Source organism: Microtus ochrogaster, chromosome 7 (assembly GCF_000317375.1).
Source record: "Microtus ochrogaster isolate Prairie Vole_2 chromosome 7, MicOch1.0, whole genome shotgun sequence".
In the NCBI taxonomy this organism is placed as follows: Eukaryota; Metazoa; Chordata; class Mammalia; order Rodentia; family Cricetidae; genus Microtus; species Microtus ochrogaster.
The window spans coordinates 70,477,063-70,495,410 of NC_022014.1; the positions used below are offsets into that span (position 1 = coordinate 70,477,063).

At 49.5% G+C, this 18,348-nt stretch overlaps 1 protein-coding gene across 1 annotated transcript; it reads right to left on the reverse strand.

The window, feature by feature from the left end:
* Positions 1 to 8,679: 8,679 nt before the first annotated feature.
* Rsad1 (radical S-adenosyl methionine domain containing 1) lies at positions 8,680 to 16,640 on the reverse strand. Its single transcript, XM_005350590.3, has 9 exons — positions 16,432 to 16,640; positions 15,923 to 16,056; positions 15,616 to 15,820; positions 12,809 to 13,174; positions 12,546 to 12,609; positions 11,984 to 12,131; positions 11,739 to 11,793; positions 10,834 to 10,937; positions 8,680 to 10,599 (listed from the first exon to the last, which is right to left on the reverse strand). Exons 1-9 carry the CDS (start codon positions 16,564 to 16,566, stop codon positions 10,482 to 10,484), a joined length of 1,329 nt encoding a protein of 442 aa, XP_005350647.1. The 5' UTR covers positions 16,567 to 16,640; the 3' UTR covers positions 8,680 to 10,481.
* Positions 16,641 to 18,348: the final 1,708 nt, after the last annotated feature.

The window sequence follows — 18,348 nt, forward strand, 5'->3', positions numbered from 1 at the left end:
GATTTCCACGACAACTTCCTTAATGACAAAAAGCTGAGACCCCTCCTACCTTTAAGCCCTCATCAGTGCTGCCAGAGCCCAGAGTTCTGGGATTTTAATTACAAGAAAGCTCAGCAAAAAACACTCAGGCTTGTGTGAGTTGGGCAGGTTCCAGGGCTGTTGTCAGTCTTTCTTGTCAGACTTTGATGACCCAAAATAATGACATGGAGACTTATTATTAATTGTGAAAGTTTGGCTTTAGCTTAGGCTGTTCCCAACTAACTCTTATAACTTAATTTAATCAGTTTCTATTAATATACATTTTGCCTTATCTCTCCTTCATTCTGTACACTGGATTTGCTCTAGTCTTGCTGGTGAAATCTGCCCGGTGACAGATTCTAACCTGGAGTTCCTAGCTCTGCTGGAAGTCCCGCCTAACCTCTCCTGTCTAGCTACTGGCCATTCAGCTCTTTATTAAACCAATCAGAATAAAACAGTGACACATTTTCACACAGTATGATCAAATATGACGTGACAGAGGGCAGCCCCTGGCTGAGTTAGAAAGACCTGAAGTCTCTAGAAGGGAACCAAAAGAGACGAAATCTGGAGATTCAGGAAAGGGAAGGCATGTCCTGAGGCACCTCAGGTATCAGGAGTCTGGGAGGCAGATGGGAGTGGTCCCTGCCTGGATTGATCTGCCACCAGAGAAATGGGTCCATTCCTGTCAGGCCTGTTGAGGGAAGGGAAGGACACAAATGGGAGGAGTCACACAGGCAGGTGCCCTGTGCCTAGAGGCTGCCCGTCACCTGGTGGCACACACCCTTTCAGATACCCAGGACACAACAAGCTCTCCACTGAGCCAGGAAGAAAAATTTTCCAGGCGCCCTGGGTCCAGGGTGACAGGGAAATGACAGAGCTGTGTGTTGTCAGACACCAGGAATTCCAGCTGTAGACCTGCATTCCCTAAGGCCACTATGCCCAAATAAAGTGAGCAAGTCATTAACAGGCTGTCCCCAAATCTCTGGCGTCTTGACTGTTTTCATTTAAAGGCCTTTGAAAAACGGCAGGTGCAAGATCACTTTGACCTCCCTTGTTCTTTTTAATTTTTTTTTTGTTTGTTTTGTTTCTCTGTGTTTAACAGCTTTGACTGTTCTGGAACTTACTTGGTAGACCAGACTGGCTTTGAACTCACAGAGATCCACCTGCCTCTGCCTTCCAAGTGCTGGGATTAAAGGTGTACAACCTTCCTTGCTCTTAAAAGCAGCAGGTGAGGGATTAGCTCAGTGGTAGAATGTTTGGCTAGCATGCATGAGACCTGAGGCTCATCCTCAGCACCAGGAAGAAAAGGAAAAACAACAGTTGAAATTCCCGTGTGAGCCAGGCACAGTGACACACACCTGAACAGCACTCTAGAGACTGAGGCAGGAGGATTGATCATCCAAGGCTACAAAGTGAGACCTTGTCTTTAACGGATGGTCCCTCTGTTGCAGAAGGGTCGTTCTCATCCTCTAGGCTGAGAATGTGGGGCCCAAGGAAACCTGTGCAAACCTTTAGCATCCTTGTTGCTTCCCCACCCAGCTCACTCTTCCAAGCCCTGCCCCTCAGCCTTACCACGTTTTCCTAATTTACTACTTTGGTCTAATTCAATCCTGGGTCTTTGGATCTTCTGGTTCTTAGGCATTCTCCCATGCCACGTTAAGCTGGTATTACTTTGTCTGCCTTCTCTTATTATCCTGCCTTCTGTCACTTTAATTCTCAGACCCAGCCCACAGACCTCAGGACAGTCTTTTCCTCTGCTACAGCTGTAAAGGCAATGAAAACACAGACAGTGGTGTCCTCCACACGTGATCCATGCCCATTTACACAAGGAACAGCTCCAGGCTCTTTCCACCCACCCATCCATCACTGTCACCCTTGCAACAGCTTTGGAGGAAGGTCCTGTCCCTGCTTCCACTAGTGAGCACATCCAGACTCACGGGATGAGTGGCTTCCCTCAGAGGACCCAGCTGCCGAGTAACTGGCCTCCCCAGGAGTGTGGCTGTGGCAGTTCCCCCGACTGTCGGGGAGGCAGTGATCAGGGATGCTTCTCAGGCTGGATTCCAAGCAAGGGCTCCGACAAAGAGGAAGAGACAAGGCTACCAGCTCCTGGAGCCTAGCAGTCATGGCTGCCGGCTGCTCTCACTGACTACTCCTAGACTGGGCAGGAAGCCATTGAAGATCTTGGCTTCCTGTGACTGTGTGGAGGTCTGGATTCTTGGGATCTGATGGAGCAGATGCGAAAGTACATCTTATGGAGTCCCTGGTGCATAGACAAATTGGAGGACCTGGGGCTGCTCCAACTCCTTCACTAGCCAGGAAACCCGAAATTCATTCAGAGTGAAGAACCCTTCCTGGGTACATAGGTGGGAAACGACGGAAGGGAATTCGGACCCAGCTGAACCTATCCATCAACAGTAGTCTTTCCTGGGAAGAGAGAGCCAACTTAAGCACTGCCTTCCCCTAGAGTTAGAATGGACATATGAGCATGAGACTGGCAGAAAAAGTCACAAGGCAACAACAGATGGACTCAACTATATAAATATAGTTGAAATTTCTAGAAAACCCACTTCCAAAAGAGTAAGAATTTATGAGGGATAAAAAGAGTAGCATCGAGACAAGCAAGACTATAAATTCCAGCTCTTGGGAGGCAGAGGCGGGAGGATCTTGAGTTTAATGTCAGCCTCAGCAACACAGTAAGAGTCTGTCTCCAAACATACAAACAAAACAATATTGCAGCATGTTGGAAGCAATATTGCAACTAGTAAAGCAGAGTTAATATATTTGTAATTATCTATCTGTCTACCATTGTCTATCTAGCTAGATATTCCGCCCAGCTTCATCAAGAAGGCATTGCTTAGGGCTGAGGATGGAGTCCAGTTGATGGTATGCTTGCCTTCATACATATACAAGCCTTGATGTATATACCATCAAGCATAGACAAAGCCTTGGGGCTCAGATGATCTTTGGTACCACATAAACCAGGCATGGTAGCCACACCTATAATCCCAGCACTGCGGAGGCAGAGACATAAGAATTAGAAATCCAAGAGCATCCTCAGCTACTTAGCTAGTTTGATACTACACTAGATTGCATGAGACCCTGTCTCAAAGCCAACCCACCAGACCCAGTGATAGTGGTGCACACCTTCAGTCCCAGCACTTGGGAGGCAGAGGCAGGTGGATCTCAGTGAGTTTGAGGCTAGCCTGGTCTACAGAGTGATGAGTTCCAGGGCAGCCAGGACTGTTACACAGAGAAACCCTGTCTCAGAAAAAAAGAAAAAAAACAAAACACAACATAACAATAAAAACGAACAAACAAAAAACCCTACCAACCCCCAAACAAAACAGTCACAAAGGCTCAGTTCTTCTGCTGTTCTTCTTTGTCTTTCTTCACTTCCAGAAACACAGCCACTCTTGTCGCTGTCGCTGATGTGTTACCAGGACGTCCAGTGGAATGACAATGCCCAACCATCAGCACCAGAGAAAGGTAAAGAAACACAAGCAGTGTTCTTCTGCCTGAGTCAGAACAAGGACGCCATCCGGGAGGCCCGCATGACGACACAGGGTAGATAGTGGATGTCCACCCCGCCACAGAAGCCAGACCAGGGCCGCCATCACACTCTCTATGATGCAGCCTACAAGATTAAGAACAAGAAAGAGGACATGGTACTCACCTGTTGGCCCTCTGAGAATGTACACCTTAAGACCAAATGGTCAATGCAGCCATCAAAGAGAATCTGGGGGAGCCTGGAGAGGTGGCACAGCGATTAAGAGCAGGCTCTACTTTTGCAGGACTCAAGCTGGTTCCCAGCACTCACATCAGGTGGCTCACAAGTGCCTGGAATTCCAGGTCCAGGGGTCCTGTGTCCTCCAGGGGCATCTGCACTCGTGTGCACATACCCACACGCAGACACAGGGTATACATAATTAAAAATAAATATGAAGAATGGAAAGGAAGAGGAGGAGAAGGAGGAGGTGATGAGGGGTGGTGGTGCTGGCAGCGGCGGCGGCAGCCAGCAGCAGCACACAGACCTCAAACGTGACTTCCAAATGAACTAGAGCATGTGGCATCCCAGACCTGCCCCTTCTCGCCAGACCAGAGAGGCTGAGGAAAGGGATCCTACAGGGAGTGGAGGGGGCAATCCCTTGATCCCAGTTGCCAAACTGTCCCTCTTACCTCCTGTACTGTCTTCAGCGTGCTATTCTAAATGGCTTTGTCTTCTAATTCCTCTTGGTTTTGGAGCCAACCATGGCTCCCTTAAGGCACCCAGCTGGAGATGGCTGGATTTTCTAAGGGTACCCTACTTCCCATCCTCTGTCCTCCCTTGTCCTTCGCTATCATCTTAACCTCAATAATGACTTTGTGCCTGTCTGTTCAGTTCTGTGTGTAAGTTGATGCTGTGGAAACCCACCTCTCCCCAGTTCTCCTCTTCTCGTGGCTCATGGAGGCACAAGGAGGCAGGAACAGTGAGGGATCCTCACTTGAAAAAACAAGGGTACAATAAAAAGGCTAATTAAAAACAAACACAAATATGTTCTTGTACTATTTTGTATATTCATCTGTTTTGGAGATTCAAAGAATTTTGCTCAAGCACCACCCCCCAATGCCCCCCCCACTCTTCCTACCCCCCCCACCTCCCATCCCCACTCCCCTTACCCACCCACTCTCTGGTCATGTGACCTTGGGCAATTTCCTTGAGTCTATGACTTTGTGAAAGGGACACCGTCTCTCACTGGGTATTGTTGAGCCTCAACAACTAAACTCAGGCAAAACCGTAGGCACAGCGTCTGGTTTATAGCAGTTTCCCACTTCATCGTTCCAGCGCCGGGCACAGCTACTCAAAGAACCAACTAGAAAAATCCAGAACATCTTCAGTTGAAAAAAAGAAAGAAAGAGAGAGGGAGGGAGGGAGGGAGGGAGGGAGAGAGAGAAACAAGTCTACAAAACTGGCATAGGAATATGATCCCTTTTGTTTAAAAATTATTTTTATCTCTCCATCTACATATATATCTATGCAACACAAGCTGTCTGGAACGATCAGCATCCGAATGTTGTAGAAATTTCTGTAGTATACTCTTTTGCTTTTCTTTTATGTGGTTGAAAAGGAGATGTGTATTTTTTTTCTTAGCAGGTTTTTTTTTTAAAGAGGAAAACCTTTGGGAAACAATATAGTAATTCACGCCAAGGGTCACTAAAGCATTTATACCCTTCAGCCCTGCCATCTCCTTCTGGGGCACTGACTAGAGGAAATAATCCAAACAAAGGAAGCAATGATATCCATAAACCACGCTGCAGCGGTACTCATCATGGGGAAGATTGCGTAACCATGTAAGTGATCTACATTAGGGGAACGATTAGTAAATGGTTCACTCACCGGAACACTATTCAACAATTAAGAAGAGGAAGATGATGACCGTGGCGCACGGTGGAGAACTGCTTGTGAAAAATGAGAAGCTAAAGGAGCAGAGTACAAAATTAGACCCGGGCCTGGATACTCAGCAAAAATATGGCTTGCCCTGGACAAGCGCAGGAAGGACACGTAGGCAAATAAAACCAGTGAGAGCATCACCAGGGGTTTTGATTTCCATTTACAATTCTGACTAATGTTTCCATTGTATTGCTCATTTATAATAGTTTAAAAGTTGGCTTTAAAGTTCCCTTCAGGGAAAAGAAAGATAGGAGAACTAGAGATCTGGGAATCTAGGTAACCAACTATGCACGTATATATAGTATTTCTATGAAGTGCAGTGTAAACTCTGGTTAAAAAAATCAGCTCACTCAATTGAGAGATTGATGCCTAGAGTTTGGAGTTTTGGTCCCATACAGCCCATGCCATCCTCCAAAATGCTATGTAGCTGAAGCTGACCCTAAACTCCTGAGGTCCCTCCTGCATTCATTTCCCGTGCAAGGACTCCAGGTGTTGGACTGCTGCCAGGCTTACTTGGTGTATGCTAGGCAAGCCTCTAATGCCTGAGCTATTTCCCCATCGTATCCACATCACATAATCGTAACAGTGCTAATCTTCATGCTCTCAGTGCTGGACATGGAACTCAAGGCTGCCGAATGCAGGGCAAGCACTCTACCATTGAGCCACACGGCAACACCCAGCCTAGTAACTGTTAATCTCTGAATGCTGGGACCACCAATTGCATCTGACAGCTTAATCTCAATTGTGCTGTGCTAACTATCTGAAAATATGCTAGCAACACAGCAAATGCTAAGTTCTTTCTGCTTCTCTCTTATGCCCAGCTGCTCCTCTGCCCACCACTGGCTCCACTCTGAGACCAGACTGCCACAAGGGTCTCTCTGTCTGAACAATGCAGATTCTTGTCCCAGAGGGACACGCAGGCAGTGGTCCACCCATCACTTCTTATAGTGGGGGCTGGGCACATCTCCTGTCCCTTCTCAGGTCTCTGGGATCTCCCATACCCCAAGGAGTAGTAGCAAACGCTGAACAGTTATACAACTCAGGCATTTCGCTCTGCGACTTTCTCTGCTGAATCAAGCAAAAGAGAATGTGCTTCTACCCCAGGAAATGGATAGTGCCACAGAGCAGGGCCAGAGTGAAATGGACCTTCATCATTAAAGCTGCTCAAAGATGGGGTACTCAAGTGGTGTATCTGTGGGTTCACTATCTGCAGATTCAAGAAATTCCCAACGGGGAATTTTCAGGGAGAAACTGCTTCTGTACTGAACACCTACATATTTTCTTCCTTGTCATTATGCCCTAATATATAGAAATATATGTATATATATATACATATATATTTTTTAAGTTAAAAATTATCTTTGAAAAGAAGTTTGAGTGTTTGCTTGCTTGTATGTGTACCTCATGCATGCCTGGTGCCTGCAGAGGCCAGAAGAGGGCGCCAAATCCTCCCCCAGAACTTGGCAAGCAAACCATGATGAGGGAAGTGAACCCAAGTCCTCTGCAAAAGTACCAACTGCTCTTAACTGATGAGCTACTGCCCCAGGAACACTCCCTGCAACACACACCTTCTTAAAAATTACATGTATTGAGCCGGGCGATGGTGGCGCATGCCTTTAATCCCAGCACTTGGGAGGCAGAGGCAGGCGGATCTCTGTGAGTTCGAGACCAGCCTGGTCTTACAGAGCTAGTTCCAGGACAGGCTCCAAAGCCACAGAGAAACCCTGTCTCGAAAAACCAAAAAAAAAAAAAAAAAAAAAATTACATGTATTTATTTGGGGTGTCTGTGCATACCATGACACTCTGGGGGGGGGGGGTTAGTCGACAATTTGCAGGAGGCAGCTCTTTCCTATCATGTAGGTCCTGAGGATCAAACTAGATTGTCAGGCTTGCTGACAAGTGCCCACTGAGTCATCCCCACGGCCCTATTTACACAGATTTATACTGCATTAGGTATTACATGTAACTGAAGATGATTTAAATACAGAAGAGGCCAGGCATGGTGGGACGTGTCTGTAAATGCTAGCATCTGGGTGGTGGCAGCGGCAGAATCAGAAGTTAAAGGTTACTTTCAGCTACTCAGAGCTCAAGGCCAGATTACGTGAGACACTGTCTGAAAACACCAAACAGTGCTGAGAAGACAACAGCTAAAGTCCCCAAATGGAAGACTCGACGGATGAGCCATGGAAAGCTCCCACTCCCACTTGCCATGTCGGGAAGTAGCCACTCTCCTGTCCCCACCCCAGGACGCAAGGTGGGAGAAGACTGTCTTTGGGCCCGAGTTTGGAGCCTTGAGGAAACACTCAACAGCTTGATTCCTGGGCCCCACCTCCAGGAGGTTCTGATTCATCGGGAAGGGTGGGATGAGGCTGAGTCATAGGAGGTGATTGGGGCCACCCTGATCTCCCTGGCTCCCATCCAGCCCCTACACAGGCTCCCTGAGGTGCCTCAACAGGGGGGACCCAGACATCTCAGGTGGCACAAGTCCTGGCAGTTAGGAGAAACCCGAGTGGCCTAGGTTTATCTGATGGAACACCTGCCCCAGGGCTGTGCTAGCTTCTTGAATATCAAGATGAGGGGAAGGCTGGGGCAGGGACCCTTGAGCAGCAAAGGCCACCCACCAGCTGCCCTGAGCCTAGGCTGTCCAGGGCCCTAGGGGTACTAAGAATTGGTAAGAAAAACAAAACTTCCTTCCTTCCTGTCAGACCCTCAAAACCAAATGCCCTTAGGCTCCCTTGGCTGTCTGTAACACCTTAACCAACAGCCTGGGGTTTATCTCTCTGAACATCTGTCAACATGGCATCAAGCTCCCTAAGAGCACAGACAGCTCTTATTCTATTCCTCTGTTCATGCCCAGTACAGCGCCTGGCATACCACTGATGCTAGAAGACCAGCTCATGAATAAAGGAGAGGGAGTAACAGTCACCACAAGGTCAAAGAAGGCCTGGCACTCACAACCACCAGCACATGAAAAATACACACGCTTATCCCTGAGAGGAGGAGGGAACCCCATCCTTCATCATCCACTGGAGACTGAGCCCAGCATGGAACCCAGCATCTGCAGGGTTTCTAAATTACTCTGGCACCCTGGTACCCTTTGCCTTGACAAGGAGTCAGTTACAGAGCCTTAGGTTGAGGATGTAGCTCAGTGATGGAGGATCGCACAACATCAGGAGGGCCTGAGTTCCAGTCCCAGCACAATGAAACAAACCACACACACACACACACACACACACACACGGCATACAGCCAAACAAACCAGTGAATGCATACACACACACACACACAAACACACTCACGCATGGCATACAGCCAAACAAACCATGCGCGCACACACACACACACACACACACACACACACACACAGAACATACAATTCCCAATAAAAGAGTGAAAGGCTGGAAGTGGCTCAAGGGGGGGAGACACTCAGGTTTGTCTTTAAGACAAAGAGTAGGAGACTGACTAAAAGAGAAAGAGATTTATTGAAAGAAGAATTAATACGACAGACACACAAACAGGCAGCAGCACAGTGTGGACTCTGAGGAGCACTCAGGCCCCAGTTCTATGGGTACGTGGATATCATGGCTGGGGCTCTGATGATAATTCAAGTTCTGCAAGGCAAAGTTGGTGGGGGGGGTGTCCCTTCTTATAGGCTTTGGAGGAAGAAGGAGATTTCCCCTTCTTCAGGGTTGTCTCTGACTCCCCTGCAGGCAGTAGGGAAAAAGAGGGAGGGTGTTTGCATCGCCAGCAAGGAATAAGACACTTTGAAGAGGAGGGGGCATCTAGTTGAGGCAAACCCATCATGACAGCCCTCCCATGTCCAGGGAGTATGACATCCTGGGGGCTAAAGCGTGGGACACCGAGGAGCACAGTAGGAGCTAGGGATTCACAGCCTGGCATTTCTTCATTTCTAGCATAGACCGAGGAGGTTGCTGCAGGTGGGCATGGCCTGAGCAGCACTCTGGTCTGAATTCTAACACTGAGGGTCGCTCAATTAAAAAAAAAAAAGAAAGAAAGAAAAGAAAAAAAAAGAAAGAAAAGAAAAGAAACTCTGGCTTAGTTCAGCAAGAGAACAACTGTCCGACTTGAGCAAGGCCACAGGTTTGACCCTAATATTACAACAATAACAAAGGAAAGTTCTTTGCTGTGGGAAAATGGCAATCCCAGCACTTGAGTTCAGTGAGTCTGAGGCCAGCCTGGTCAAAAAAAGGAGTTCTAGGACAATCAGAATAGCACACAGAAACCTTGTTTTGAGAAAGAAAACAATCAGATAATCAGATAAACCCAGAGTGTGGGACCCATTCTGTACAACAAATTGCCTTGACTACAAACCTCAAATATGCTTTTAATAAAAGATTTATTTTTATTTTATGCATGAGTGTTTTGCCTGACTGAGTGTCCAAGTACCACATATGTGCCTGGTATCTGCAGAGGTCAGCAGAGGGTTCCTGGTCCCCTAGAATGGGTATCACAGATGGTTGTGAGCCACCGCATGGCTGCTGGGAACTGAACCCTGGTCCTCTGGAAGAGCAGTGCTCTAACTACTGGACCATCTCTCCAGCCTCTCAAATGTTTCTGTAAATATCCCATTCTTACGTTTTTTTTTCCTTGTTTAAGATACCTGGAGGGGATTTAGTTCTACTGAATCATACACGCCAAGTCGGGGCTTTACTCCAGAATGAGGGGGACTTCTCCAACAGACACAATTCCCTGCAGAATAACTTCCAAATATTGCTTGTTATTTAGTGTCCAAAAGGACCAACAAAAGCCAGTGTGTGACGAGTACCTTCTAGGCTCACATGGGAATACAGGCTGTTCTGTGGCCCCTGAGATGTTGGTGGGTACCAACTCCAGGACCAGAGATGCACTTTCTCCCAGTTCACTGTAGCCATCCCCGTGGGGACATCAGAGCAAAGCAATAACAACTTAAAGCAAAGAGGCCGGCACCTTAAAGCAGGCAGAGGAGAGATGACTGCCATGCCGGCCCAACCTTGGAAGTCCAACTGCTGTTGCCCTGTGATGCAGAAGCAGCTGGTCATCCTCCTGACACAGGTGAGGGAGTCCTGTGCTGCCAGGCTTCTTGGAGTTGAGGCAGGAGGATCATCAACAGTGAGTCCAGCACAGCTAGCCCCTCCCATGAACACCGGAGACCCCTGGGAAACCGAGAGACCTGGGCATGACTTTTCCTTTACTGCTTTAAGACTCATTCCTGACCGTGCACCCCTGGAACCCCACAGACCCTTCGCTACTGGTCTTTCTTGTTTTCGCCACTTTGAAGAGGGGCGCATGCGTTATGGCAAACACCCCCCCCCCCCCCCCCCGCGCCCATGCCTTTATCTGTAGTCAGGGCTCCCAGGAACCCCTTAGCCCCCTCTGCACCAACACACCTGTGGTCCAACAGCAACAGACCCTGCGCTCGCAGCTCCTCCACCTCCCTGCTTCCTCCAAACACGTCCCATAGGGTCAGCTGGGGCTCGAACTGCTGCCAGTGCTGGGAACCAGAAGAGCTAGGGCAATGCGTTGGCTGAGGACCAGGCGGTCGGATCCAGGGAGGGGTCAGGGAGAGTCCAGCATGGTATCTGAGCAATGACGCTCATGAACGCCAGGCAGGACAGGTCAACCGCCAGAGAGAAAGCGAGCGCTTTTATTCTTAGTGCATGTGGAGACCCAAATCCAGCAAGGGGGGAGGCAAGTCTCTTCTGCTTTCTCCTGCTGTCCCGTTCAATGGGCAGCGCCAGGGCTTCATAGCCCAAATGACATCCATAGTAACCCTGAATCTAATTAGTCATTATTATTTTTTTTCCTGAGACAGGGTTTCTTTGTAGCTTTAGTGCCTGTCCTGCAACTAGCTCTTATAGACCAGGCTGGCCTCGAACTCACAGAGATCTGCCTGCCTCTGCCTCCCAAGTGCTGGGATTAAAGGTGTGCGCCACCACCGCTCCAGTCGCTATCTATTACCCTTCCCATCTGAAGTTTCAGTGTACTTGAGAGTACTTGGGCGACAGGTATGGTGGTGCACGCTTTTAATCCCAGCACTTGGGAGGCAGAGGCAGGCGGATCTCTGTGAGTTCGAGGCCAGCCTGTTCTATAGCGTGAGTTTCAACACTGCCAGGGTTACACAGAGAAACCCTGTCTTGAAAAACCAAAACCAGTACTCAGCCCTAGTCTAAGGTTCTGACCATTATACAACACTGCCTACTGATTCTGCCATCAGGCATCGGCTAGCCAGGCCCATCCTCCAGCCGTCAACCCAGAGCTGAGCTGATGTATCTAAGAACCCCCAGTCCCTTACCTGATGAGTGACCCCCACATCAGTGCGCAGCCCCATAGCCAAAACCTCCTCCAGCCTGAAAGAAAATCACATGGGATCTTAGGGGGAAGCTCTCACGTTCTTTAAGCCCAATGCCGGAATGTGATGTTATGCTTAGAACTCAAGAGTGGGAGAGGCAAAGCAGGCAATAACGATGTAAAAGCATAGTGGAGCTTCTGGGGCGTAGGATACCCTTGGTGAAGAGTCCTGGGTACTTAGGTACTCACACCTCCAGCTTGCTCAGGGGGACACACTTCCGGGTGCCATGACCAAACAGCATCACCTCTTTCATCCAGTTGTCTGGTTCCAGCGTCTGGATCCGTGCTTCCCGGGTGTGACCTCCGGCTCCCTGGGACACAAATCGTCCATGGGCTCCTGACAACAACAAACAACCATCCCCCACATACACATTAATAGAAGTAAGTTAACATGGTGAATTATCAGATTTAAATCAGGGGCTTTCCCAAGGGTGGTCCCCGAAGCGACCACTATAAATGTAAATCCTCAGGTCCTGCTCCAGCTCTGCCCATGAGAAGTCCTGCAGGGAGGGCCCAGCCAGCATTCTTGGTTGCATCAAGCCCCCAGGGGCTTCTCATCTACACCAGACTCAGAACTACGGCACCAGGCTGCAAAGGCCTGGAGATTCCCATTCTGTGGTTCCACAGAGAGGTTTTGTGTACTTTGCAAAAGGAAATGCAGGCTCTGAGTGGTTAAATGAGCAGTCCAAGTTCACACAACCAGAATGCTCCTCTCCTGAATCATGCTTTTGGGTGTTCACAATCCACTCACCAGGCCCAATGCCAAGGTACTGACCGCACTGCCAGTAGGTCCGGTTGTGGGTACTGAGCGCCCCCTGTGGGAAAGGAGGGAATTGTCAGCACTGAAAGAGGCGATGCTGGCTTCCGTTTAGGTCTGTGGTATCTGATGAGAACGTCTCACCAACTCAGGTCTGAGCGCACCCAACGGGAACCCCTCTCTTCAGAAGGTTTCGTTCTCCCGGTCACATCTCAGCCCACTGATTTTGCATCTCCGGTCATCCGCCCAGCACTCACGTTCCGTGCAAAGTTGGAGACTTCATACTGGCGAAAGCCAGCGTCTCGAAGGACCGTCCTGCCCTCCTGGTACATTTCAGCAGCCAGGTCGGGGTCAGGGGCTGGGAGGGTGCCCTGCTGCACCTGGGCAAAGAGTGAGGTGCCCCGTTCCAGGGTCAGCTGGTAGAGGGAGAGGTGGTCATCGCAGTGGTAAAGCAGTCTCTGGAGCTGTCGAAGCCACGCCTCCACCTTTTGTGCCGGTAGCCCCAGCATCAAATCCACCGATACTCTGCCAGGGAACAGGCGCCTGGCTTCTGCCAGAGTCTGCAAACCATCGCCGGCCGAGTGAGTCCGTCCCAGCAGCTGCAGCTCCGTGTCATCCAGGGACTGGGGAGAGAGGGTCGGGTGTAACAAGGGAGGCAGCAACACTCAGCCTTATTTGGGGCACAGATGTGAGAGACACACAAAGACAGCGGGGGTAACCATGTAGGTGGTCAAGGCACTACCCAGAGCTACTCCGCAGTGAAGGGTATATTTAATATCTCTCTCTCTCTCTCTCTCTCTCTCTCTCTCTCTCTCTCTCTCTCTCTTTCTCGTGTTTTGTTGCCTTTTGAGACAGGGTTTCACTAAAGAGCTCTGGCTGGTTTTGAACTCATGGCAATCCTCCTGCTTCAGCCTCCTGCGTAGTGAGGTGACAACTGTGTACCACCACACCTAGACCCAAGGGTTTCTTAATTTAGATTCCCCTGATGTTTCCTCATAATTAGAAGCCACGTGTGGTATAATCCCACATCTGTAATCCCAATCAATACCTGGGGAGGTGGAGGCAAGAGGATCAAGAATTCAAAGCTGACACATTTAAGGCCAGCATGGGCTATAAAACCTTGTCTTTGACGGGGCGGTGGTGACACGCTTTTAATCCCGGCACTCGGGAGGCAGAGGCAGGCGGATCTCTGTGAGTTCAAGGCCAGCCTGGTCTACAAAAGCTAGTTCCAGGCCAGGCTCTAAAACTACAGAGAAACCCTGTCTCAAAAAACAAAACAAAAAAAAACAAAAACAAAAACAAACTTGTCTTCAAAAAAAGTCAGAGGAGCCGGGCGGTGGTGGCGCACGCCTTTAATCCCAGCACTTGGGAGGCAGAGGCAGGCGGATCTCTGTGAGCTAGATACCAGCTTGGTCTACAGATATACAGTGAGTTTTAGGATAGCCAGGACTGTTTCACAGAGAAATCCAACCTCAGGTGGATCTCTGTGAGTTCAAGGCCAGTCTGGTCTACAAGAGCTAGTTCCAGGACAGGAACCAAAAGATACAGACTGAGAAACCCTGTCTCAAAAGATCCAAAAAAAAAAAAAAAGGAAGAGGGAAAAACAAGCATTTTGAGCAAAAACATCCAGACATGATGTATCAGACTATGCTGTGACCCCAAACTCTAAGTGAAGTGGTCTACCCTGTGGTAAATGGGGGATACAGAAACATCAGAGGTCAACCTGGCAGAGATTTTTCCTGACTCATAAACATACCTTCAGAGGCTCCACAATGGGAAAAACCCCAAACTCTCGCAAGAGCTGAAGGCTCTTGGTCCTGTTTGGCAGCCTTGTCCCCAGTCACAGGGGATGACACAGCTTCCCCCAAAACATGCAATGTCCTTCCACATCCTGGGCCCTTTCCTCCCACACCCCTTACTGGGTGAGCACCTGCTCTGTCTCACTCATGTATCACTTCCTCCAGGAAGGCTTCCAGGATTTCATCAGGTTGTGTGCCCCTCAGGCAGTATTTACCATGCCATGATCTGGCTGCTGGCCTGTCTCCATCTCTAATCCCATAACAAGTCCCGCCCTGTTTTTATCCTTTCTTCCTTTGATGTCTGTATGTGTGTAGCGTGCTTGTGTGTATGTGTTCACATGTGTGTGAGGGTGAGGGCAAGTGCATGTGTGGTGTGTGTGTGTGTGTGTGTGTGTGTGTGTGTGTGTGTGTGTGTGTATAAGCCTAAGGTTGACACTGGGAGTTTCCTTAAATCTTGGCTACCATATTCACTGTGCCAAAACCACAGTTGGCTGATATGGGGAAGTCTGGCTAGCCAGCCTTAAGCGAGGGGGATGGGACCCCTTTATCTGTGTCTCCAAGTGCTGGGACTACAGCAGGCTGCCATACCCACTCGGTGTTTGTGTGGGTGATGGGGATCCAAACTCTGGTTCCCGTGTGCATAGGAAGGACTCTAACCACTGAGCCATCCACACCCGTGCAGCATCTACTATGTAGCAGGTATCATGTTAAGTGCTTGGAATACAAAAGGGTGAACTAGCTGGGCGTGGTGCCTCTAATCCCAGTATTTGGAAGGCTGAGGCAGGGAGATTGCTGCGAGTATAAGGCCAATCTGAGCTACAGTGTCAGTTCTGCTATCAAAGTAATAATGATATTAATAAGGGCTGGGGATATAGCTCAGTTTGTAGAATGCTTGCCCCTCATACCCGTGTTCGATCCCCAGCACCACATAAAGTGGACGTGGTTGCTCTGGAATCCTGATACTAAGAAGATGGAGGCAGAAGAAGATCATCCTCGGCTACATATCAAATTTGGGGCTAGCCTGAGCTACAGGGTACAGTGTTGCAAAACAGCAACAACAATATGATGATGATGTCAAAGCCTGCCACAGGAAGCATATAGGCCAGTATAGCAACAGACAGAACAGTAAAAATAAATAAATAAATAAAAGGTATTGTTCCACAGTCTACCGTGTACTAGACCTGGTACCCGGAAATGTTTTCCCAGTGGCTGAATGCCACCTTAGGGTCTGGGTGCACTGGGATAGGGTGGATGAAATGGGTCACCTGCAGACCAATGGACAACCTGTTGACTCCTGCTGCTCCAAAAGCTGCCAGCCTGGAACCTGGGGCTGAAGTGGGGTTAGCCTCCAATGTGACTTCCGAATCCGCAGGCAAAAGGGTTTCCTGTGCCACGGCCTCCAGGACAGCAGCCACAGTGTGAGGACTGGCCAGACTCGGGGTTCCCCCACCAAAGAACACAGACTCTACCCTGGAGGAAGAGGATGGAGCCGTGAAACTGGAGAAGCCCCAAAGGACGTCCATCTATCGTATCCTCTCTCCCAAGACCTCGTCTGCTGGCCTGAACACCGACCTTTGCACCCCGCTGAGCCGCAGCAGCGTCCGTGCCTCCGTCACCAGGCAGTTCCGCATGGCTCCCTCCTCCACGCCGCGGGGGATGTACTTATTGAAGTTGCAGTAGCTGCAGCGCTTCTCACAATAGGGCCACTGGGGACGGGGGTGGGGGGGTGCATTGCGAGCTGGGGTGGGACTCTGGGCTTCTCAGGCTATTTCCAGGGTTTATCTCACACATTCCCATTCCCTTTCTATGGTTGGTCAGAGGTGGCTGCGACAACAAAGCCACTCCGCGCCCCTAGGCAGGTGGCGCTGAGATTACTATGCCCTCTCTGGTAGGACAGGATTCCAAAGGGTCACCCAGCTGGTGAGCACCAGACTTTAGGTCTTTGGCCCGACGTTTTCCGGTGGGGTTGGATGAGGGGGACAGATGCTATGCCAGATGTGATTGATGTTGGAGCACGGAAACTAACAACATCGGGACAAGCGCCAGCCAGGGCCTCCCTCTGCCCTCCCCCGCCCACTCACGTGCACGTAAAGCGCGGCGCGTGTGCTCGCGGACTCGGGACTCCGAGGCTGTCCCAGGCTGTCCGCACGGGGGCGCCTCTGGGCAGCCCTGGCTGCTGCCACCCATCTCCCGATCCGGACCCGGGAAGAAGCCATGGCGAGCAAGGCGGCAGAAGGCAGGGTTCCGACACCTCGACAACGCAGCCAGGGCGCAAGGGTGTGCCCTAGGCTGGGCCGCGTGGGTCGCGTCGGCGGAAGTCCGAGGAGCTGTGTGACCTCGTATTGCCTCTCCCGGCGCGGCTAGAGAGCCCTGGGCCTCGGGTCTGCGGCGCCACCTGCCGGACCCTGCCTTACTCACAGCCTAGTCTTTCCCGAGGGCGCAGCCCGCCTGTCCTTTCCCAAGGACGAGGAGTGGGTTGTGGGCTTCTTGGCAACCTGCATCAGGGCGACCTTCATAACCCGTGCAGCAACTCTTAGTTCTTTTTAGTCAATTACTTATAATGTGTACCTGGCTCTGATCTGAACGCCGGGAGACGTAGGTCACTGAATTGAATCTTGACTTGGTTTGTTTCTCCGTTTAGACTATGACCTGATTTTAGGCGTCCATGTCCCGTCCCCCTCCTGGGTGCTCAGAGTCTGTCTCAAAGAAACAAAAAAAGAGGGGACAGACATCACGGCCCTAAACAAAAAAAGAGGGGACAGGCATCACGGCCCAGTAAGGAACTGACAGCTGCTCTGCTCACCTGAATGGTCACTGGAACACACAAATATGGGGCAGGAGAGAACTTTGCTCTGCAGAGTGATCTTTTGACCTCCACAGGTACCTCCTACCAAACTCATGTGCACACACAACACACACACACACGTATGCACACACAATAATAATAAAATAACTATAGGGGCTGGAGACATGGCTCAGTGGTTAAGAGCATTGCCTACTCTTCCAAAGGTCCTGAGTTCAATTCCCAGCAACCACATAGTGGCTCACAACCATCTGAAATGAGATCTGATGCCCTCTTCTGGCATGCAGGCAGACACACAGAATATTGTATACATAATACATAAATAAATATTTAAAAAAATAACTATAGCATGCATGCAATACATAACACATGCATGCAGGCAAAATACTCCATCACATTCTCTCTTTCTTTCTTTCTCTCTCTCTCTCTTTCTTTCTTTCTTTCTTTCTTAAAGATTTCTGTCTCTTCCCCGCCACCGCCTCCCATTTCCCTCCCCCTCCCCCAATCAAGTCCCCCTCTCTCATCAGCCCGAAGAGCAATCAGGGTTCCCTGCCCTGTGGGGAGTCCAAGGACCACCCACTTCTATCCAGGTCTAGTAAGGTGCGCATCCAAACTGCCTAGGCTCCAGTACGTGCAGTAGGATAAAAAACCCATTGCCATTGTTCTTGAGTTCTCAGTAGTCCTCATTGTCCGCTATGTTCAACGAGTCCGGTTTTATCCTAGGCTTTTTCAGACCCAGGCCAGCTGGCCTTGGTGAGTTCCCGATAGAACATCCCCATTGTCTCAGTGTATGGGTGCACCCTTCGTGGTCCTGAGTTCCTTGCTCATGCTCTCTCTCCTGCTCCTGATTTGGACCTTGAGATTTCTGTCCGGTGCTCCACTGTGGGTCTCTGTCTCTGTCTCCTTTCATCTCCTGATGAAGGTTAATATTCAGGAGGATGCCTATATGTTTTTCTTTGGGTTCTCCTTCTTATTTAGCTTCTCTAGGATCAACAATTATAGGCTCAATGTCCTTTATTTATGGCTAGAAACCAAATATGAGTGAGTACATCCCATGTTCCTCTTTTTGGGTCTCACTCAGGATAGTGCTTTCTATTTCCATCCATTTGCATACAAAATTCAAGAAGTCCTTGTTTTTTACTGCTGAGTAATACTCTAATATGTATATATTCCATACTTTCTTCATCCATTCTTC